Genomic DNA, 24,108 nt, shown 5'->3' with positions numbered 1-24,108 from the left:
CATGGCAGCTGGCCATTAACCAAAAAAAACAAAGACCAAAACAAAAACAAAAAAAAAACAAAACAAAAAAAATTTGTGTACATATATATATATATATATATATATATATATATATATATATATATATACACGTGTGTGTGTGTGTGTGTGTGTTTGTGTGTGTGTATATATATATATATATATTCTGAATCTAATCGTGATTTGATTCACAATCAATTCCTGATTCAAAACTTGAATCAAAAACCTGATTCTTGATTCAGAAAATAGAAAATGGGACTCTAGTTTTAGGTTCTTGTTTCAGTTCATGGTGTCAAACCATTCACTCATGTTCTTATTCCACTTAATTGCAATATGAAACCTAACCAGTATTTTTGCATTTATTTGGAAGCATCATACAGTCTTCGGCTTATATGACAATAATGCAATTAAAGGTGTAATTTACTGTCCGATATTAATGGCTAAAATCTTTTGTAAAGCATAACTCTTTGATCACCTGGAGTAGGAGGATGAAGTTTTATTAAAGTAATTCAACCTGAACAACCATGTAGGTTGTTTAGGCACAAAAACTACTTGGTTAGACTTAGGAAAAGGTTAAATTAAGTACCTCCTCAACATTAGACAATCTTTGTTGTTATGGTTACAATGATAACAACATGGTTAACTTTGTTGAACAGTCATCCATAATAGAAAAAACATAAACTGCTACTTCCTCAAGGGAATTGAACACCACTCTTCTGTATCATAGTCCTGTGTTTTATTGACTCATCCATCCACCCCAACCTCCTCCTGACATGGACTTTGTCGCTCTATATCCTATGTCACTGCACTTCCCCTTTCGCTCCTGTCATAATGACTTTGCCCGCTAGATGTAGCCTAACAACAAAATGTAACTATGGGTCATAATAATCTGCTGCACGAACGACCTATGGGCTCGTTTTTTTACTGGAGTGTAGTCTCAATTGCCTTCTTTGAAGAGGAACCACAAAATAGCATATGTGTAGTGCACAGTAAACACCATCTGGTTGCTGCACAGCGCTCTCACAATTGACTTCCCAGTTTTGTTCAGTCAGTTTTGTTTGAACAAAACATAAATATATATGTGTACATATACATTCTTAAGATTTTTCAGATTTTGCTTTTATTTGGTACTGACAGGAAGGAAACATGTAGAGAGAAAGAGAGAGAGAGAGAGAGAGAGAGAGAGAGAGAGGACTATGATATGCCTTAAATGTTGCTGGCGAAATTGAACAGGGGATGTTGTGGTTGTTTTGTTTTTTTTTGCGCCTTGACCATGAGGTTAAGGCAATGGGTTTGTGCCTTAATACTGAGTACACAATTGGTTTTGAGTACAGAAAATTATTATTTTTTTTTTTTTACAAGTACATAAATTCTTTTTGTGAAGAGAAATTATTATCATACAAGGAAATATTTAATTGGAGCCATAAAATGTGTTATTTGCTTTTTGCATTTGCTTTGTTTGCTTGTTCACAATGTTACAATGTTAACCGTTACAGTTCACCCTCCCGACATCTCTCTGAAGTCTCATGTTCACCTGTAGTTTCATACAAGGCCATCAGGACACCTTTCATTTACACTAATTCTGCTGCAGATGTTTTCCATGTAGCTTCCCTGCAGGAAAGGCGACCCAGTGAACTTACCTCATCCTGTGGTCAGTGAATTAGTCGAGGACCTCCATAACCTCAGAGTATTTCTGTTCGTCATTTGTTTCTCGCTACCTGCCCACTTTTAGTATCATGTAGGTCTTTTTCCTCCTGAGCCCCTGTATGTATGAGATTTCTATACAGTCTTCTAATGTTCTCTATTCCAAGAGGTAGGGACAACATTCACTGTCAATAAAGCCCAGGTGTTTCATTCAATACTGTACCTGATTTCATATATATATAAAAAATTAGATCAGATGTTCATAAACCTACATAAATTAAACATAAAAAACAAAAGTAGGATTTCTTATTCATTTTGGTCGTCATTGCATTATTCCAGCTGCTGGTTATTCTTCCACAACAGCAAGTCAGTCTGATCAGTGTAATGGACTACAGGAGGTGAGCTCATCTCTATGTGGAATTTAATAAAAGTGATTTCAGAATGTGTCATGTGTGTTGCATTGCCTTTCACTGGGTAAATTTAAAGAGAAAATGATCTCATCACTCTCTATGACCTTATTACACACACACACACACACACACACACACACACACACACACACACACACACACTCACTCACACACATAGACGCACACACAAAAGCATGCACACATACACACAACTGTTCCGGGGATACAGGAGCAGTGATGCTGGTGCTTGATCTGAGATCACTTGTCCCACTGTTACTGGCTTGACTCACTGTGCGAGTCAGACACAGTGAGATCAGAAGATATTCTCGCATCCACTTGAGTTTCAGTCGTAAATAAAGTGATGACTTTATTAATTATGTACTTGGATGATAAAAACAGTATGGGCAGAGTACAATAACCACAGTGGATGTGTTCTCAGACATGTTTCAGGTTGACACAAGAACTGAAATTGAATTCAATCATTCAATAGATTGAATTCAAAAAAGAAAATGAAAGACAGAAGAGTCAGTGGGTTTGTCGGGCCTGGTCAGTTGTGGTTACATTGTATAGAAAACATCACTCATGCAAATAGAGGAACATCTTCTATCTCATGATGCCCACCCTGCTATGTTCAATATATGCACATCATATACCTTGGCTGTATGTGTGTGTGTGTGTGTGTGTGTGTGTGTGTGTGTGTGTGTGTGTGTGTGTGTGTGTGTGTGTGTGTATCTGTTGTCTTTGTCTGCGCTCATGTCTGGTCTCTTGGAACATTATTATTATGACTTAGTCTGGCGCCAGTCTGTCTATTTGGTCCACACTTGTAATCATAGACACACACACACACACACACACACACACACACACACACATACAGATAATGTGATGGGAGTATAATGTTGCACTCTGGGAAATGCTGCATCACACAATTATAGACGGCCGGTTTCTTCTCTCTCCTCTTTGAAACACACACACACACATACACACGCCCACTCCTGCCCTCCCACTCCCACCATCACCGCTCACCAGGGGCTTTACGCTGACATCATCATTTTATTAGCTCTGTGTGTGTGTGTGTGTGTGTGTGTGTGTGTGTGTGTGAGAGAGAGAGAGAGAGATTTTTTTTTTCCTTTTTTTTTTTATGATTGCCTGTGTGTATTTTCTTTGTGCCCCCCATTATTCCAGACAAATGTGCACCTGCCCTGTTGCCCCATAGGGGACCAGTGGCGCCACAGTGGCGAGGGCACACTGATCATCTGCTTTCTGCTAATTGCCCTGCTGCCCCACAAGACGCAGGGGAGCTAGCTACTTGCAAAACCCAGCGTGCTCAATCTAGTCAAGACCCCTCTGGGAGATATATGTGGCATGTTTTACTTTTTTAGTGCAATTGAGGATGGATTTGGAAAAACCGACAGCACAGTCCAGTGGAGCATTATTTGAGAGATGCACCAAACTGCCAGTTTGGCTCGGTCTTTGTTTTGAAATTAAATTATTTCGTTAGAGATATAATGTAGCCTTTAATTACCAGATACATGTATCACAGTTTTTCCCCTTATACACCCAAACCACATAATTCGGCAGATCTTTTTCCCCTCAAGTCACATTTCTGTATCTGTAGTTTGCTTACGGACAAATAAAGTAGTAAATGTGCAATGTAATCTCTTAAGTTTATGTGGAACATGCAATGAGTTCTCTGCTTTTACTTCTCAACAGGTCACCATTACCTCAAAGGTGTAGCCCTCTACTGGTCCATCCAGGCACTGTCACAATGCTCAGTGATGAAGTAATGTTACTGTTTATTGGAAAGAAATGAGAAAACAACCTGAAGATTTCATTTTATGTTCATTTACCTGTCAGTACATATTTTAAAAATTACTGAAACATATTGTGCAGTTGGGATTAAAACGTGAGCTTCGAACAATGAGCTTTTTAAATCGTATTTCTACAGGAAGTGATCATGCAGAAGTTTTAGGATGACAAGCAACTGAGCAACTGCATCAGAGACTTTATGACAGCAAAATTCAATTGAAAAACAAGTTAAATGAAATAATATATGTAGTCTTTAAATGTTTACCCCATTTTCAATATCTTAGAGTAGCCTATGAGTTAGAGCAACTACTGCAAATCCTCCAGTATTTTCATCTCTGTGTGCCACCTCAGGGGTGATAAAAGCATCCCATGTGAATGTATTAGTGCGGTCCATCTCGCACATTTCTATCAGATTTTACATGAAAAAGTTTAGGAGTATGAGATAGAGGTACTGGCTAGACATTTACATGATAAGAATTTAGTTGATACTCTTATCTGGAGCACGACAGTAGAGTGTTTCCATCTCTGGATCACCAACAGGACATCTGAGTCCGAGTAAAAGAGTCCTTGCCGTATTCCTGTGACAATAGAATATTTATTCCAAAAAAAAAAAAAATTTAAATTAGACTGAGAAGTAGAAGGAGATATATGTTGAGAGTGACATGACAAAGAGATGAATTACTGGAAGAGATCCACTTTTACACGGAGAGACACTATTTTAAGGAGAGACAAACACACAGTCAAACTAACACATAATCACACACAACCTCTCCTGTATTAAACATATCAGCAGAACAAACAGGGTTTCTTCCATAAGCAGCAAACATGTTTTATTTAGATGAGACTCCAAGATTTATGACTGCATTCAGATTTTTATGGAAATACCTTCACATTTTATGTCCGCTGCATAATCTGGACTCAGGTGAAGCACTGAGTGTGATCTGATATTGACTGACTTGATTTGGGGAACTCACCTTGAACTTCATTGAGGGTTTAAAGCTTCAAATCCTGCCACACTTTAACTTATTAAATTCACCAGTAATATGTGAATATCAGAGCTAACACTGAAGCCTGGCGATGTAACTGCCTTGGACAATGCCTCAAGCAGGAAGCAGTGTGCAGGGCCATCTGATGGAAGTAAACCTTCTGGGTGTTTTGATGCACCTACCAGGGAAGAGTGTCTTATGCCGTCATGTTTCAACCTCATCAGAGGGCTGTTTCTGACTTGGGAAGGCCGCTAACAGCTTGTTGTCTCCACAGGTGTGCAACTCTCAGCTCTCTCGTTACAGAAAAGTCCATATTTCACAACTGTTATTGCTTCCTACAAAACCTTACTGCTGCTAGCCAGAAGACTCTACCAGCAGCATTAATCCCAGCTATTTCACATCATCAGCCCCGGTCTTAATGTGCTCCTTCTCAACTTTATGCCTACTCACAGCCTGCTGCAGAAAGTTATGATTAACCTCTGAAACTGGTGAAACGAATGTTACACTAAGTATCTCCTCGCCACTGCCACTTTTTTGAGGGCGAATCACTGTCCATGACTTCCTGCTGTACTGAGTCTCTCTCTTCACTGGTCGTGTAAGTCCTAGTCGACGGCTTGTTCTCATGAAGCTGCAGTCTAATAAATATACTGTACCACCACATTTAATATACAGCAGGCCAACCAAATTATAAAGCAAGCACAGGTTGCCTAGTAACAGTATCTCCAGAAAGCTTTGTTGCAACTCGATTTGCATCCAAAAAAGATAGATGGATGCCTCAAGAATATATATATATATATATATATATATATATATATATATATATATATATATATATATATATATATATATGTGTGTGTGTGTGTGTGTGTATATATGTGTGTGTGTGTGTGTATGTATATATATATATATATATATATATATATATATATATATATATAGATATATATGCATGCCATCATGTTTACACACATGTGCACACACGCTCATATACACCTCCTCACGCGCATGAATATACATAGCCACACGGTTGATACTCCTCAGATGATTCAGAGGCTGTTTTCTGCTTGACTTAGTATGCAAAACAAGAACACAGGACCGTGTTTTAAAAACAATGAGCTTATCTAACATCTGGCATCGTTTTAGAGTGCCAAGAAATATTGCCTCTTCAATTATTGGCGTAGTAACACAGAGGGAGTAAAGAAATATGTCATTCAATGTGAAATGTTTGCCAAACGGACTAACTATTTGCCTTAAATGAGCTGGTCGGGATCTGTGGAGCTTGACAGCTATACAGGCATATTGGACATTTAACCTTCCTAACAGTTGACAGGATGAACATTTGACAAGCTGAAAGAGACAACAGTGAGACAGCAAATAAAAAGGAGTGGATGAGTGTGTGTGTGTGTGTGTGTGTGTGTGTGTGTGTGTGTGTGTGTGTGTGTGTGTGTGTGCATCCAGGCCCTGTGAGTTTTGTCCTGTATGTTTTTGCCTTTGTCTGTGAGAGTGCTCAGAGCAACTGTGATTGGCGTGTCCTCTACGCTTGATTGATTTGAAAATATAGACAAGATGTCGCCTGTATGAAAGCTACCAATTTATAAGCCTTCATCTCGTAACTTCAGAGAGATGCCGGCGCCATCAAAATCAGAGCGGGAGTTTGTAGCTACCAATGGTTCAGAAGTAGAAAAGCCCAGGCAAGCAAAGTGACACCTCACTAAAGGCTGCCTGCTATCTTGATAAAACCCTCTCCCTTGTCATTCTCCCCTTGTCTCTGACTTTGTCTCTTTACTCGTCTCTTTTTCTATTTGTCAGCTACTGCCCGTCTTTGTGTAGTGTTTGAGTCTCTCTGTTTCTCTTTGCTCTACTTCTATCTCTGTCTGTAAAGCTGTGATGAGACGCTGTGGAAGTGAACCTGTCCCTCAGCTCAGTGTCAAAGGAATGACCTTGATGTAGCTCACAAATGGTTTGAGTTTACTGTGTTGTTTCAGTGTGGGACTCTGCATATTCCCGCCTGTGTGTGTGTTTGTCAGTGTCTCTGTAATCACTGAATTGTAAAACCATGTGTGAGTGCGTTATCATCTGGGAGAAGCTTCTCCATTTTTTTCCCTCATCCCATGCAGTGATAATTCTGTTTGGGAACGACGGCACTGTACCACGTCAAGAGATGGGCAGGGGAGAGGCACAGGGAGGTACCATTTAGATAAAACAAATTGCCAGCTGCCAAGCAGGAGCAGCCACCGCTTAGATAAAAACCAAAGGGACTGTGTGCATTAGTGTGCATGTCCTGAAGATTTTGTGCTTTTTAAAAAATATTTGTGTGCGTGACTGTGGTACCTAAAGCAGGTACAGCCCGTTCCTTACCTTGTGGTCTGGGCCTTACAGGCAGTCTTTTTCCATAAGAAGTCTGAGCTATTTTCTCTGGCCTATGACTATAATGCTGTGATGGGACAAGCAGCAGTAATTAAAATCAATAGCTAGGACTTTTCCAGTCTCTGGCAAGGTCGCACACTGCCCAGTAGAGAGAAAGAGAGAGAGAAGTGGGATTGCATGGATGGGCAGAGCCAAACAGGGAAATATGTAAAGAGGTGGGGTGTCATCTTATTTTAATTAACCTGCACCGCAGAGGGCTGGCACCACAGTAATACACCAGTGTGTTTGTGTGGGTTTGTATGAGTGTACATGCATTTGTGAGTGTGTCATGTGAAGGTGTATTTTGTCCTTGCCAGTCAGTTTTATTCACAGTATGCTCTATTTTAAACAATATTGAACAATATTCATGCTCCATTTGTAGGAAAAAATAAAAGAATTTGCTCTAATTTTTTTCCAAGATTATCAAATTTTTGTTGTTTTTTTTCCCACTTCTTTGTCCACGTGAACAGGCTGTAAAACCAGGCTGGTAAACTGGCTCCAGTGGGCAGGCAGGGTGTGGTATAGCTAGCCACTGGCTGCATTAGTATTCTGCTGAGATAGCCACATGCAGATGCATTCTCTTTTCTCCTCCTCTAAAGGAATAATCTGCCCCTTCTCCCCCTCTGTCTGAGTGAGGCGGGGTGATTTAGCTTTTTGTTTTACTAGGTACCTACAGGGACATATTCAAGTGTTTGAAAATGCATGCATGTGTGTTCACTATGCATTTCTATGCAAGACAGTAGCCAAACCTGATGTATTCGGTGTCTGAGCCAACACATAAAACTCTTATGTGTCTCTCTCCTGTCCTCCCTCTTTAGAGGTGAATCAGAGAAAGAAGTTCACTCTGTCGGAGTTAGCGGAGAGCAGTCTGTCCTGTTTGTTGATTATCAGGTCCTGTTCCTATCACAGCCCTGATAGCATCTTCATCTGATCTGTTGCCAGAGACGCTAGCTCACTAGCCAGCTCCACCATCACACAGCCGCTACACTGCTAGCCGCCACCGCTTCCCGTATATATCCGTATCAGGCCCAGATCTGCCATCGCCCTGCTCTCTCATCTTCTCCTTATCTCCTTATTCCACCTTTCTCCCAGCTCCCAACACCCCAAACCCACCAATCACTCATCGTCCTCATCTTCTTCCTCCTTTTATCCACCTCTCTCAGAGCATCTTCCAGAGCTACTATGGCAGCAGTGTTGTTCCCCATGCTTGGTCTTCTTCATGTAAACTGTCAAGGTGGAGTCAGTGAGTGACAGGACAAGACAAGAGAGATTTAGAGAAAGACAGGAAATAGCAAAGGTGGAAAAAGAGGAAGAGGGAAGGGGGGGAAATACAGTCACTTGCACGCATACAACACCCTTCTCACCATGTCTCAGTGGATGAGGGCTAAACAAGGAAAGAGAGGAAGAGGAAGACAGACAGATGAAAAGTGTGAAAAGACGTTCTGTGGACTGCAGCAGTACTGTCCTAAACCCCATCGATTGTCCATGAGGTGCAAGAATCAGCCAGCTTTATATAGCCCTAGGCCCAGCATACAACACACAACGAAAAGTACATAACCAGCACACACAAAAAAGGAGACGTGGAAGACACAACACTAAACATGCATCATATTACAAACAACACACACCCCTCAGCACAACAAGACACATGACATACTGATACACACACAAATCAGATGCTTACCCATTCCTCACTCCATTTAATTTCTCTAAATTGCTCACACGCTTACACCACAACTTGAGATGTAATGAATAAAACATGAAAGTCATGCTCTAAGCCCATAAACTATTTTTTGCAAACATGCAATCACATTTTCTGCTTTTCGCTCAGACTGCAATTCAAAACACATTATCCAAAAGATCACATATATTACAATGGTACTGTTGTCCTCATAATTAAAATCTCTTGTGTTCACATGGAAAGTGGTGCCATTTAAAATGTAAAGCTGAAAACAGCAGTTGGCCACATTTAGTACAGGTACAAACCTGAATGTCACAGGGTTAAAAGAAAGAGAAAGGAGAGCAAATGAATGACATGAACCATTTTGGTCAACCATGACGTAGAGACATGGCTGCTGTTCTTCCATTCATCAAAATTGACATTTAGGTTAATTATCATTTGATGTAAAGGATCTTTCAGCGTTAGTATCAACTTTTGGTGACAGTAATTACAGGACCAGAATAGTCCAACCAAATGCTAAACCACCTTGAGGATACAGAGCAGTTCCGGATGGAAGTGATATTTAAAACATCAAGAAATTAAGTAAATTTGCCTTTCAATTTATCATGTTAGTTGGCAATTTTTCACTCTTTGTAATTTAATTTCATTGTTTTGCTTTTCACATCCATTTCATTCCAAATCTATTAGTTATGTTTTGATATGTTTGTGTTTCTTGGCTTTGCCTTAAATGATAAATGGAAACTGTGGTGTTAATCTGAAAAATGATAAATCACAAAGTGGTGATTAATCATCAGAAATGGCACTGTTTGTATTAAATCATATCTACTTTTTAAAATGTGAAATATTTTGATAGTTAATCAGAGAATTGATGATTTTACATATAATGGGCGGGTGAATGTTCAAACAAACAAATGAAAAAAAATTTTTTTTTTGTTCTTTTTTTCTTCAACATTCACCCATCCATTATGTATTATATAAGAATCCCATCAGATGATTACCAAGTGACATCCCCTTCTTTCCCTCAGTCCTTGTTCTCCTTTGTCTGCTGAACGTGTCATCTCAAAGGCAAACTGACAAGTTGATGCAACTTTGTTATTACGATTTCTCAGTTCTCTCACTTTTTTCCTCCTCTTGCAATGCTGCTGTGCACTCAGTGTTCCTCACATCTTTACCTGATGCTGTCTTAAACCTTCTAGACCTCATACCCTCACATTAAAAGACTTGTCCTGTAAATGACCCCTCTAATGTCTCTATAATATGTTTGTCTTTGCTGTTGCAGGCAGAGGCTTCCAGCCAAAAACGTGTACTACTACCGTTGCCCTGACCACCGCCGCAACTATGTGATGTCCTTCGCCTTCTGTTTCGACCGAGAGGACGATGTATACCAATTTGCTTACTGCTACCCATACACCTACTCCAGACTGCAGCACTACCTGGCCAGCCTGGAGCGCAGGAACCTGCCCTACCTGCAGAGGGAGCAACTTGGACTCAGTGTGGTGAGTCAGGAAGTGGAAAGTGAGCAGGTGGAGATGGAGACAGAAGTGCGGTAGTGCTTATGGGTGGAGCAGAGACGTTGAACAGTCATGAAGATTAGGGGCAGAAAGGTTAGAAAGTGTAGTGGGAGTATGTGTGTGCGTGTGTGTACGTGTGCATATGTGTACCCAGGGTAAGGAGACCCAGATTGGTAACTTAGGTGTGCCTGCTGGTCATAACTTCAGCCTCTCATGTTATTATTAGGATTGTTGCACTCTGAGATGACGGACTATATAAGCCTCTGGGTGTGTGTCTGTGTGTGTGTGTGTGTGTGTGTGTGTGTGTGTGTGTGTGTGTGCGGGTGTGTGTGTGCGCGCATGCATTTTTTTGTGTGTTTGTGTGTATAAATGGCTGTGTGTGTAATCAGCAGAGCTCTCACCTCAGCAGTAGGAGCTAGTGTATCATACACGCTGCCTCCAGTCTTGTCTGCTCTTATCAAATAATTGTAGGAGAAAAACTCATTAGAAATGCTTGAGAGATTACCACTTTTTCTTCTGTCCTCCAACATTTGTCAGGGAAAGCTTGCTGCAAGGGGGGCACCATGAAAGTACAGGTATTTGTAGGGAGCACCTGACCATAAAATACAGAAAGTACTACTAAATTCAGAAACCATAGCATGGAAACAGCTGATGATACTGTTGAAAGAAAATTAAAAGAAAATATCTAAATGAAAAAAATGTGATGACATACAGGGATAATTACATTATTAAATTGAACACTTCAGTTTATAATACTGCTCATATTTAAAGACCAGGTTCTTCACTGCTAATTCAATATTGAAAACATTCACTTATATTATATTATATTATATTATATTATATTATATTATATTATATTTGTTAAAGTTATAATCCTTAAGGGTTGAGTTTTTGTTGAGTTGGTAACATCTGTGGTTTCTGGTTGTAACAACAAATGTGTTTTACTAAACCTAACCAAAATCCAGTTGGAAAGTATCAACCGCTTGAGCTGCAAACATGCCTAGCATAGCTACTCTGTCAGAAATACATCAGAAAGAGAGCAACTGGCATATCTGTTTCCCATGCAGCCAACCAAAATGTTGTCTGCACAACACTATGATGTATTTAAATAGAGGAAAATCAGAAATTGGTCTTCCATCCTGCCACCATGCTGTGAGCAACTGTGATGTGATAATGTGAAACAGTCACAGTACAAGTACAGTATATTTACACATAATAACATTGCATAATAAATTGTTGGGGTTAGGGTTGGTCTTGTTTTTAGTTCAGTTTCTATTTACAGTATATTCTATTTTCTTATTTACCACTATGACCTTATGTTTTGTTTTGTGATTTATGTTTGACTTTGCTGCTATGACCCTGCAATTTCCCATTGTGAATAATAAAGTAATGCGTTTATCTAGCTATTAATCTGTCCAACTGTCTAAAATCTTGAGAATTATAACTTAAAGTCTGGTGAGATATCCAACCACAGAAATGGATCCCCAAGGTTGCAGCCACGGCAATATATTCATTCACTGTCAGTGCTACCAATCAGTATGCCACTTCTGTAGTAAATTCTTACAGCTATGCAACCTGTTGACACTAGACAATGAAATTAACAAACATTCAGCATGGGAAATATCGCAACATAGTAAAATAAAATAAGATAAATAAAATAGAATTGAATTTATAATTCAAAGAGCAGTTCAGGTTTTGTTAAGGGTTTGTACCATCATTGCTGCTAACTAACCTTCCCTCTGTATCTGTGCTACTGTTGTGCTGTGTATTTACATAGTATAAGCTAGTTATACAAAGCGCTATTTTCACTTTCTTTTTTAATCCACATCATTTCTCTGAGTGAGACAGAGGGGAACAGAAAGAGGACAGACTCAGCTGGTTTGGCTCTCAGAGTCAGTATTAGTATTCATAGTCATATAGAGGTTTTATGGTCGTATTTTTCTCTTTATGTTCTCTGGGCCTGGGTGGCAGACAGCCCAGCCCCACCCTCTCATATCTCTTTCTCTGTCTGCTCCCTCTCTTGCTGTTACCCTCTCCCCCCTTTATATCTCATGCACATATGCAACTCCACACGCACTTACACACACAGGTCAGAGGGGAAGGGATGAGAAGGGATGAGGAGAGCTTTCTGTCTGCATCAAAGTTTAAAGACAGATTGCTGCCGTTTCTGAGGCAGAGTCTTTGCAGGGACACCACAATAGCTTTAACCTTCTAATGGGTGCCGTTATCTCATAAGGATGGAAATAAGAGCCAGCGCCATTTTCACTGGCATTCTTCTATCATGCTGACTAATTTGTTTTCTCCTAGATCTCAGTGCAGCCATTTGATACTTTCAACCATGCAATTCTACTGCACAGTCTTGAAAACGGGGTTGGTCTCTCAGAAATAGTTCTAAGGTGGTTTGGATCATATCTGTCTGGCTGGGTGTTCTTTGTTTCACTGGGTGACTTGTCCTCAAAGAAAACAGACATAATCTATGGTGTCCCACAAGGCTCTGCTTTAGGTCCAGTCCTTTATAGCCTCTGTATGCTACCACTTGGTGATGTTATCAGGGGGCATGAGATTGAGTTTCATAGTTATACAGATGACACCTAGCTATACATTTCTGTATCCCCAGATGATTTTAGCCCCATTGATAGGTTAGTGCAATGTGTATATGACATAAATGTATGGATGTCACACAACTTCCTACAGCTGAATCAAGACAAGACAGAAATCATAATATATGGGACAAAAGCCCAGAGAGAGCAACTATGTGTGTACCTTCAATTATGGTATATTATAAACATTATATATATATATATATATATATATATATATATATATATATATATATATATATATATATATATATATATATATATATATATATATATATATATATATAAATTATAAGTGTCATTTTATCAACTTAGAAATTTTACTCAGGCTGACAGAGAAAAACCAGTTCATGCTTTTTTAACCTATAGGCTTGACAAATGCAATACTCTCTTGTTTGTACCTTAAAAAATCTGTTGGGTGCCTACAACTTGTTCAGAACGCAGCAGCCAGAGTACTGATCAAGACCAGGCATAGAGCACATGTAAAGATTTAAATCACTGTATGACCTGGCACAAACATATCTCTCAGATATGCTTTTTAGAGATTTACCTCACAGATCCCTCAGAACCTCTGCAGTCGTCCCAACTATTACAACAAAAACGCATGGGAAGTCAGCCTGTAGCCACTGTGGCCCGAGTCTCTGCAACAGTTGGCCTGAGACTCTGAGGGACTCCACCTCTGTGGACATTTTTAAAAAGAACTTCAAGACATATCTTGCTTTCATTTCAGGTGCCTCACCCTAGTTTTAAGTCTTAATCATTGGTTTTCATCTTTTATCCCTTAAGTTCATTTATTTTTAAGACTTGCAAAATTATTTATGGCTGAATATTTTGTTATTTTACCTTTTTATCTGTGCTTTTGTAATCTTGCTCTGTTAATTATTTTGGGCTGAAGGTTTGTATAAAATGAGTTGAGCTGAGTTGAGCTGAGTTGAGATGGGTGGAGTTATCTATTCCTCTGAACAAAATCTCTGCTATCCAGCCTGCACTAGCAGATGCAGACACTGTGAAAAATGTCGGCTCTTCTTAATTTTTACCTCTTTAGCTCTCAACATCATAATGACCAAGGTAGTTTTTGCTGATTTCTAAAGCAGGTGTTTCCATTGTCATACTCTAACTAAGATTCACTAAAGCAGAGTGAATTGAATTCAGTTACATTAGATTACATTTAAACAGACTGAATTCACTTCAGCTGAGTTGCATTGGGGGAAGTCTGTTTAATTGAGAGAGGCAGACAGAGGGACAGAGATGGGGAGAGAGATGTAACAGTTCTGCGATGAATGAAAAGGGCAAGCCAGGAGGATTTCAATACAATTTTCAGATCAGCCTCTCAATTCACATATTCTTCACTTTCACTTCACCTTTCCCCTGCCAGCTGAGACTTTACAATCAGTGTGGAATCCACCTGCTCAGGAAACTAAATTCCTTTCTACACGACATTTTACAATGAATGGTAACTCCCTGATTCTCCGTATAACTCTCAGTTTTTTATTTATTGTCATCTGGCATGATGATATCTAAGAGAAAGAGAAACAAGAACAATGATTATTCATTGTTAAGTTAGGTGGAATTTTCTGATTCTTCACAGCTACACTTCCTAGAATAGCTTGAGAGCCCTATTAGTATTTCCAACATAAAAGACTGTCTAGCAGACTTTAAAACTGGATGTCTGCAAACTTTTTTTCATTTAAATTCAGATAAAAACATATCATTGTTATCGTTTACCCTGACAACCTGCATACACATTTATAGTCCTCTTGGACCTTTTTTCCAACATTTTGTCAAAAAAAAAAAAAAAACAGTGTGTTGTTGAATTCTGACCCTAATTTTGAATTGCGAATCAGCAAGGTTGTCCAATCTTGTTTTGTCATCTAAGGAATACTTACAAAATGTGTTTACTTCTTAGCTTCAGAAACACTGAATCCATTGTACATGCTTTCATTTCCTCATGTTTAGCTTACAGTATTGGCCTCCTAACTGGCATAATTGAAAAAAACAATTCACTCCAAACTGTACGGAATGCAGCAGCTAAACTACTAACAAAACAACAAACACATTGATTATATGACTCCACTTTTAATGTCTTTACATTGGAAACCAGTTTATTACAGATTTATGTCTTGGCCCCACACTATATCACTGAATCACTGTACCCCTATCAACCTACATGTCATCTGAGGTCCTCAGGAAACAACCTGAGGCTGTTCCCATGTCAGGGAATACCGTAAGACAAGAGGACAGTCTTTGCTCTTGGGGCATCTGAACTCAGCCTGATCAACTCAGCATCCTCCTCTAACCCTTTCACTTACACTGTCCCACCCGTGGGACACTTTGACCTACTTTAGGTTTTGGTCCCTACTGGACTCAATTATCACACAACACTGATAAATTATAAATTGTTTGAAAGCACAGATTATATCTGTGCAAAGCATTGTCGGATCCCCCATATCACTGCAACAACTGTTGGCACAGAATTGTACACTAAACAGTATGTGTGAAACATGTATGTTTGTATGTGCTGGTGGTGATTTCCAATCATGCCTAAAACTGGCACAGCCATAAAACACCCGTGCACATACACTTGTACTGTACTCAGGCACACACACGTACACACAGGCACACATACATTACGCACAGAGACTACTACCAGAAGAGTTTCTCTTATTCCCCAGAGGAGAGGGTTGTGGATTCTTCCTGTTCCTGCTCTGCTAGGTTCATGGCCCTGCGTCTGTTCCTCTGGTCCTTGTCTGTCTGAATATTTCCTTTTGTAGACCATCCTGACAGTATCTGAGTAAACCTCTCTCTTTCTCCCCCTGAGGCATCCATGTCCACAGAGACACAGAGAAAGAGACAACACATGTTTGACCTGCTACAATACTAACAAGCCTCTTTGAAAAGATGCCAACTGCTCCCTCCTTTCAAACTAATTCCTCATTTCTGTATGGTCCTCAAGTGTCCCCCGGCTATCTGGAATTGAAAGCAACTTATTTGCCCACCTCGCGTGTTGACAAAGCGTTTTTCTTTTCTTTTCTTTTTTTCACCAGTAGGCAGTGTCTGCATGGGAGTTGCAGAGACAGCAGTTTGAGTTTCTTCTTCTGCTGGGCCCTGAGGGAAGAGCAGGGCTATGACACTATTTGTCACCTCTGACACAGCACAGCCTCTGCCTGTAGCCAAGATGGGAAGAAAGTGTGAATGAGGGACCTCAGGGTGGGGGAGTGGACAGGCCACTGACCAGCCTTAAGGTTGTCTGAGACCTAGTCTGCATGCAACCTAACAGGCCTGAATCCTGGCTCATTATTATACTGTGATTCTGTTCACATATCCACATCAAGTAAAACTATTGATCTCAGAACCACAGTGCAGAGATGTCACATCCACTCTTTTTTTTTTTTTGACAAATCAAAGCAAGATTATGATAGATCACTTGTACTGTGTTGAAGATGAGCAGTGGTCACTGTCAGCTGCAGTGACTTAACATTACTTAGACTGTTGTGATTGAATTTTAGACCTAATCCTGCCTGCTATCAGTGCTCAGGTGCCATGTCTGGGGTGTCTGCTCAGTGGGAGTGGAGTCTCGAAGAACAGGGTTTTTTTTTTTTTTTGCGACTCAACCAAGAGGAGGGGAGTGGAGTGGGCACTGCAGCTATATCTGCCTGGCTGCCTCTCTCTCTCTCTCGTCTTATCTCTGTTTGTACACTTTGTGCCAAGATCCAATCAATAGCCACTCCAGCCGTGGAGAGAGGAGAAGGTCAGCAGCCACACTGGAGGAGTCAGGCTAGGAAAACTGATGGAGACACAGAAAACACAGGAAACACACCCCAGGCCTGGCACAGTTCCACAGGACATAACCGGAGGAGATCAGGCAACACGGACTTCTCTGGTGTTAATGAGAGATCTTAAGATTTCTTGTTGCACTGTAAAATGCGCCAATTAAAATGTGTGTTTAGGTATAAAAATGTGACTTTTATGTTTGTACCTGAGAAAATTTGTTTTAGGCTTAAAACTAGTATTTTTTCGAATGTAATAAAATAGAAATTTTAACGATAGCCTTCTACAGTTTTACATAATTGAGCTGGCTAATTCTGTCTTTTGTGTGAAGCTGAATGATTGACACCATTCATATCTTTGTAGCAAGGATTTTGCACATCATACATTGTCATGTAATATAACAGCATCCATTGTGACAAAGTGCCAGTTTTAATTACACTAACTAATTAATGCCAACTTTGTCTGAAAGCAGACTCTGAGAGCTGAGTTGTTGACTGTTCTGTGAATGGCTCTGTGATTGGTTTGTAATGAAGAGAGTCCTCCAACAACTGACTGCCTCCTTCAAAGGCCAACACCTGAATAGCCAATCAGCACTTTATCATGTGGATGAGGTTTTACTGCGAAGTGAAACCACATGATAGATGTGAACATCTATTTTGTGTTTTAGTAATGAAAGGAAAGTGGTATGAATCCTGGGAAGACACAGGGGTTCAATCATACAGTGTGTATGTAAGGAAGGAAAAAATAACATATTCACAGCAGTGTCAGTATTTTTCTCTTCAGTACCACATACAAATGAGACAGATGGAGTCAGGCAGATGATTAGAAATATTAGCTATGCATTCCCCCTAACAGTTTTGTAGCTTTGTTAGCATATATTCAAGACAGACACGAGCACTTCACCAGTCAAGCAAGCTGGCACCACTCAAATAAGTAAACTGCCTTTCCCCAAGCTGAGAGGTAAACAGCTCAAGATAACAAAGTTGTTTTTTTTTTATTTAGTGGCAGACTGTTCATGAATGCATTAGCTGTGGCCTAAACATCAAACAGGAAAAAAGCATATTTTTAAAAAAGGAAAATGCAAAAGAAAACGGCATACCGCTATATCAGCAGGTGGAAATTTAATTTTTCACTCCATATTTTTTACTTCTTCAACTTAGTTCTGATGAAATTTCTCTTTGTGTTTGTCTTCTGCTTTATGTGAACTTTATGGGTCCTTGCATTACCTCTTTGCCATTTTGTTTCCCTGTTTTTGCATTTGTCATAAATTGTTCTCTGTTGTCCTCGGGAAGTTTTGTATTTTCTTTGGCAGCAGCTAACAGGTATCTGGATGAAAGAGCTAGGCTGTTTATTGTCTAATAATATGTTAATCACTGCCTACAGAACATCAGTGTCAGAATGGTGTGGAAATTCCTCAAAGATGGAAAGGTCATCATTATATCATTGCAGGTTTCTTGGCAACAATTCTTGTTTTTGTGCTGCTTTCTATTTCACTTCATTAGTGAGTGACCCATTTTTTTCTCAGATGCTTCTCACCAAACGTAGGAATCTGAGATGAAGGTTGAGCTGTGACTGTCCTTTGTCCCAGACAGTTGACCAAGAAGGCTGGTCCAGAGGGAGCAGAAGATAAGCAGGTTTATGATCTATGTCCTTACATTATAGTGCTGTATGGCCTCTTATCTCCTACAATGGTTCCCTCAGGATACTAGATGCTTTATTACACATCCCCCACCCCTGCATCTCTCCCATCTCTCTGGCTATCAAGAACACAGTAATGAGGGATTGCTGGTGAGGATTTGGGAGGAGGTGGGGAGTGCATTAGGCATGGTTGTTAATGCGTAGCCTACTATGAAAGGGAGGGAGTGTGGATCAGGTGCCTGTGTTAGTGGTGTGTTTAACTTCATAGTTTTACGCAGAGCAGGTTGACTGTGTGTGGAAAAAAAAATATGGGAGATAAATAGACTAAAGTATCACAGGTGAAGCTCTCTGGATGTGATGGTGTGATGTTCACGCAGCGCTGACCTCTTGTTGATCCTTATTATGATGTTGGCACAAAAGAGTTTGGGTTACTCAGACAGAGATAATATTTATTTTGGAAATTGGATCTTATTCACACCTTTATGGCTTACCGCTCTGTCTCTCTGCCTCTTTTCTCTCCCTCTGTCTCTCTCCTTTGCTCATCTCTCCTGTCTTTCACTGAACAGGAATTAAGCTAGTGAAAAGTTTTCTGCAGTGGTTGCTGTCTGTGGGCCTTAAGTGCTGTGAAGCAGAGTTCTGTGGTTGTGGATAGTTGATTACCTGGTTTATGAAATTAAAAAGGAAGAAGAATGTCATCTCAAGCTAAGCTTGTGTAACACCCAACAGACACATATCTTTCCCTCTCTCTGCCTCTCTTTGTCTTTTTGTGTCCCCCACCTCTTGGGCTTCAGAGGCAAATCTATTCCCATCCTCACAGCTGCGTCTATAGCCGTCTATCTGCCCTCCTGTGCCAATGGATATTTACTCTCCCGGCTTCATAGATGACTCTCAGGATGGAGAGCTGAGCAGGGAGCACTCACTCTGTCTCATTTGGGTGTCAGGACTCAGATCCCCAGGGGGAACAAAAGAGGGAACAAAACAGATAGCATTCAAGGCTTTTAATAAATCAGAATACACCTTTCTGACAGTGTAATTGCTTTCCATTGCCTGGCCCAAATTTACCAGCAAGCAAGAAAAAGAAGACAAAGAGGGGAGAAAACAAGAGAAAGAAAAAAGACAGGGAAAGGAGTGCAACGCAGAGCGGGCTGTACAGTAGATCATTTGTTCAGGGGAAAAGAATGAAAATTAATGAAAAGAGAGTTGCTCGCCCTCCAAAGGCAGCCAAGCTTGAAATTCACTTTGAGGGAAACTTAATTTGTTGTAAATGGGCAAAAAACATATTACTGTGCAGCGTGTAGAGCGGCTGCGCTGTGTGTCCGTCTGCTGCGTCTGTCTGTCGGCATGTGTTTGTGGCAGATGAGGACGCTATGCTCTGAATAGCTCAGCTGAGAGGAGGGAAACACAGGAGCCTGTTAATAACTCCAGTAACAGCATTCTCTTTCTACATGACTGCTCTCCAGCACTCCCTTCTAGCACGTCTGAATACAACTCCAGGATGTGGAGGGGAACTTGTCAAAAGTTACTTGCAAGGAATAAAGTTTAGCCTGTTCAATTCAGGTGTGTGCATGTTTGTGTGTGTGTGTGAGCACATACATATGTACATGTGGATACTTCATTTTGTGTGTGGCACAGTTGGCATTAAAGGATCGGTTTTGAAGTCTGTCTTAAAACGTCTAAAAACTGACACGCCCTCAGGTGCATTAGAAGAGCTGTTGGGGACATAATCCATAGTTGTTGTTTCTGAAAAGATGCAGAACAATGTACGACGGAAACCAGTGTGAGGTTTTAGTGGTCTGAGTTAGTGAAATCAAGTAGTGTTCAATACACTATACTCTTTACACAATACACTACTGTAACATCTGAACTTGTTTAAAGCCATTTTTATGTCCACTTCAAAGTTGAGAAACTGGACATGATGTCACATAAGGGGAAGCAATCAAGCTGGGTTGATTTTAACAAAAGTAAATATAGATCCTGATTCTAGTATTGACATCGATGAGGCTGAGTGATATTCATATGCATATGACAGACCACAGCCTACATTTAAGAACATTCAAGAATGGGAAGAAATAACAACCAGAGGGAATAAATTGAGTTGTTGAGCTGTGAATAGAACCAGTGGAGAAGTGAACGTTGCTATCACATGTCAGGCAATGCAAAAAGTAGTAGAGATCATCCCGTACTGGCAAGAGTAATGATGCTTATCCACAACAGAAACCAACATGTGAGGTCAGCCTATCTTCAATTTCTAGACAGAGCTCCCCGTTACCTTAATTGTTGTTCACCCCAAAGGACATAGAGGGAGAGGCTGTGTTGCATGTGGTCATGCTGGTGTGCCGCTTGTTAGTGGCAAGTGTTGGGAAACCAGTTCAAATGGAGTGCAGGTGGCCTATGAGCAACAGGTATGATGCTGAATCTCTATCAGCTGATTATTAAACAGCAGCAGGAGGTAGATTTTCTGTGGCAAACTTTATTTTCTTCTTTTCACAGTTTTTAATTGTTGAAATGAGTTTTTATCAGTCTGCACTGTTAGTGATGATGTTGGTACATGTGGTATGTGTGCAGTTGATCTAAAACATAAAATCATATATAAACTTTTCAAAGCACATTTTCCATGAAACTTAATGTATAAATTCACTACAAAGTATAAACCTTCAATTTGCTCTTTATGTATCTGCATTTACACTGTAGTATACAACGCACTAATGTGTGGCTGCAAGCTAATTTGTATGTTGCATGTATATAGGTTGGTATTTCTGCAGGGATAGATTAAGTCTGAATCCTAGATACAGAGGATTGATCCAATCCAATATGTTTTGTGATAAGCTGGGGCCGAAGGCCAAGGATGACTGACAGGTCATGGTTAACCGATATGATTGCAGACTTGCTCCAGTTTTATCCTGGCCTACAGTTATAGACCTCACCACTCAACAATTGTGTGTGATAGGAATTCTCTATGAAGCAGATCAGACGTCACATGACATCAAATCCTTGACCCGAGCCTGTACTATGAGCTCTCAGCTTCAATTTCCTCAGAGTTCCCCAGCACAGCCCCTCAAGTGGATGAGAGGGTATGATCCTCAATCTCAATGTACAGCAATCACTGACGTCCTCTCTGATGCCTAGAAGATTTATAAGAGGTCTAGTATAGTATACGCTACATGACTTATTTGGAGCACTTGGGCACAAGATGTTTAATTATACTCTACGTAGGAAATGACAGGGGATGTCAATAAACTGGATATTAGTAGGATAAATCAGATCTTCTTTCATGTGGTTTTTCCAGCCCTTTTCAGGCCTTTGCTGCTCTCTCCAGTCTACTGGCCTCTCACCCATCCTTGGGCAAAGGCTCTGACTCTTCACCCTCCCCCGGGCACAGCCCTTCTGACTCGGGCCAGCAGCTCAGCACGCCTGGGGGGCCTGGAGACCCCCGATAACAAACAGGTCTAGCCAAGCCACTGGCCTCTGCACACCTACACAGGCATTTACCCACCACAAACAAACACCTTGCTCTTATTCCAGGCAGCTCCTTTTTTTCCCCCCTTTTCTTCACCATCCCTGTTGCGCAAAATACATTTTCTCTTTTATTCTGTCCCTTTTTTTTTTTTTTACTTCAAGTGAAGGAGGTGACGGGTCCCATTTTTCCTCCACTTTTCTATTCTCTCTCACCTCTCATTTTCTTGCTCTCCTTCTGCTGCCCAGCCCCAGTCTGCGCGTGTGTGTGGGTGAGTGTGTGTTTCTCCCCCATGGTTGAGCGTCAGCCTAAGTGTGAGAGAGATGGATGCCAGAGTCCCTTTCTCTCTCCTAAGGCGCCATGTCTCTGCTCTCTCCTCTGCCGGGCTCGTCTGCACCTGCATATTGTGATATAGTGCCTCTGTTCAGCCAGTCGATTGCCTTTAACAGGACTGGGGCACACTGGCCAAATTGAAAGGGATTGCGGCCTGCTTTTCATCAGAGTCACAGCAGAGCAGGGTGCAGGGTCCATGGGGCACAAAGGGGCATGGAGGAGCTATGTGGGGGTCTCTTTTTCTGCTTTTTTTCTCACCCTCCTCTACTCTCTCTTTTTCTCTTCTTTTTTTTGCTTCAGTGTTTTATGCCATCTGATGGCTGTGGAGACATTTTGTGGGAAATGAGTATTCTGTTTCCCATCAATCCATTTCTGCATTTCCATGCTGGAGTTCCTCTTGATAGTGAGGGAGAAAGAAAATCAACAGCAGTCTCAAAGAAAAATGTCTTCATTTTCCTTTTGTTTGTCTCATACTTTTGAGACATGTCATATACGTGTGCCTTCTCTTTTCAAGTTTGCATCGTCAATTCTTTTTTGGAAGACAGAATTTGAAAGGACCCATCTCCCTAATGAAAAATTCTTCTGTGTGCTTTAATGAGTAAGCAACACTTACATATACTTTCAGTTTGTTATGTCAGCGGAGTGGCAGGCAGACATGCAAATATGCAGCCATGATATCAAAAGAATAGCAGAGAAATTGCAGCTCATTCCAAAACATAACTACAGATAATAGTAATAATTCTGATGAAGCTGATATGCTAATCATGTCAAAAAGGAATGAACTAAATCTCATTAATACCATTAAGGCACTGCTCATTAGAGTCAATATCTGCAAGTGAAGTTCCCAGTGGTGTTTTCTGAGGCTGAGTGTATTCTGCACACATACCTTTGTGAACATTTTAAGTAAAACCTTATTTTGGTTGTTATATCCCTCTCCTCTGTAGCTGTATCCTGTTACAACCTGCTGCTATTATGGCCCAATTACAGTGTCATCACATCAAATCAATTTCCTCTAGTGTGAGCTAATTAAATCAGTGTCTAAGTTTCCCGAATCATTCTGCTTCAGGAGTTAGCAGTGGCCGGTATCACACATTTGTCAGATAGCTCAAAATAATCGATCATTTCTGTCTGATCAATTGAAGTTTACTTCAGCTCAGTTGTCCATCATGAAGGACAGAAAATGAATGCGTTAACCCCACTGTTTAGGATAATAGATCGACAATATCCAGACGGATTACTGCCGCCAGTTACACAGGCTAGTACCTGCATGCTAATTTCCAAGGGAAAGACTTGACTCCAATGACTGATGGCTTCAAATAGCAGTGGATGTGTGCATGAGTGATGGAGACAAGACTCCTTAGCTTTTCCCTCCTTTTTCCTCCTCCTTTCTTTGTTGCTGTGGAAACGGGCGGGGAGATTTGAGGTTCCTGTCACCTATTGTTCCCCTTGAAGTTGTTAAACTTTAGTGCCCACATGACAGTCTCACAGGGACGTGTGAGAGCATGAAAAGAGAAAGCACGCATGCAAGCACAGCCATGCTCACAGCAACACACACATGAACGTCAAGACCTACACTTCTACACACAACACACACACACACACACACTGACAGTGTCTTGAGAGAAATCTGCCATCTATTTAGTGTCTTGACCTCAATGTTCAGTGCCTTCTCTCTATTGACTTAAGGAATGGTGACGGGAAAAGAAGGACCTGGGTGAAAGAGGACAATGGAGAGGGCACTTGAAAAGGCAGTAACCTTTTTCTGCTTGGTGTGTGTCCGATAGATACTCCCCATAGTATGCTATTGTGGACCTGTCAAACTGCCTCTCTATGAATTCAGAGAGACGCTC

The 24,108-nt window shown here is 40.6% G+C and overlaps 1 protein-coding gene across 2 annotated transcripts in view; it reads left to right on the top strand.

Annotated features, from left to right (window-relative positions):
• agbl4 (AGBL carboxypeptidase 4) overlaps window positions 1–24,108 on the top strand; it is a 270,269-nt gene that overhangs the window by 130,966 nt on the left and 115,195 nt on the right. For both annotated transcript variants that reach the window (XM_071487762.1, XM_071487763.1), the window contains one exon: window positions 10,234–10,450. In XM_071487762.1, coding sequence (XP_071343863.1) covers window positions 10,234–10,450 — 217 coding nt within the window. The remainder of the gene's footprint in view (window positions 1–10,233; window positions 10,451–24,108) is intronic.

Source organism: Trachinotus anak, unplaced genomic scaffold (genome assembly GCF_046630095.1).
Source record: "Trachinotus anak isolate AG129_WGS33_773 ecotype Australia unplaced genomic scaffold, CSIRO_AGI_Tana_v1 ptg000010l, whole genome shotgun sequence".
Taxonomy (NCBI): Eukaryota; Metazoa; Chordata; class Actinopteri; order Carangiformes; family Carangidae; genus Trachinotus; species Trachinotus anak.
Note: the sequence above shows the minus strand (reverse complement) of the source record. Positions and strands in the feature narration are given on the sequence as shown.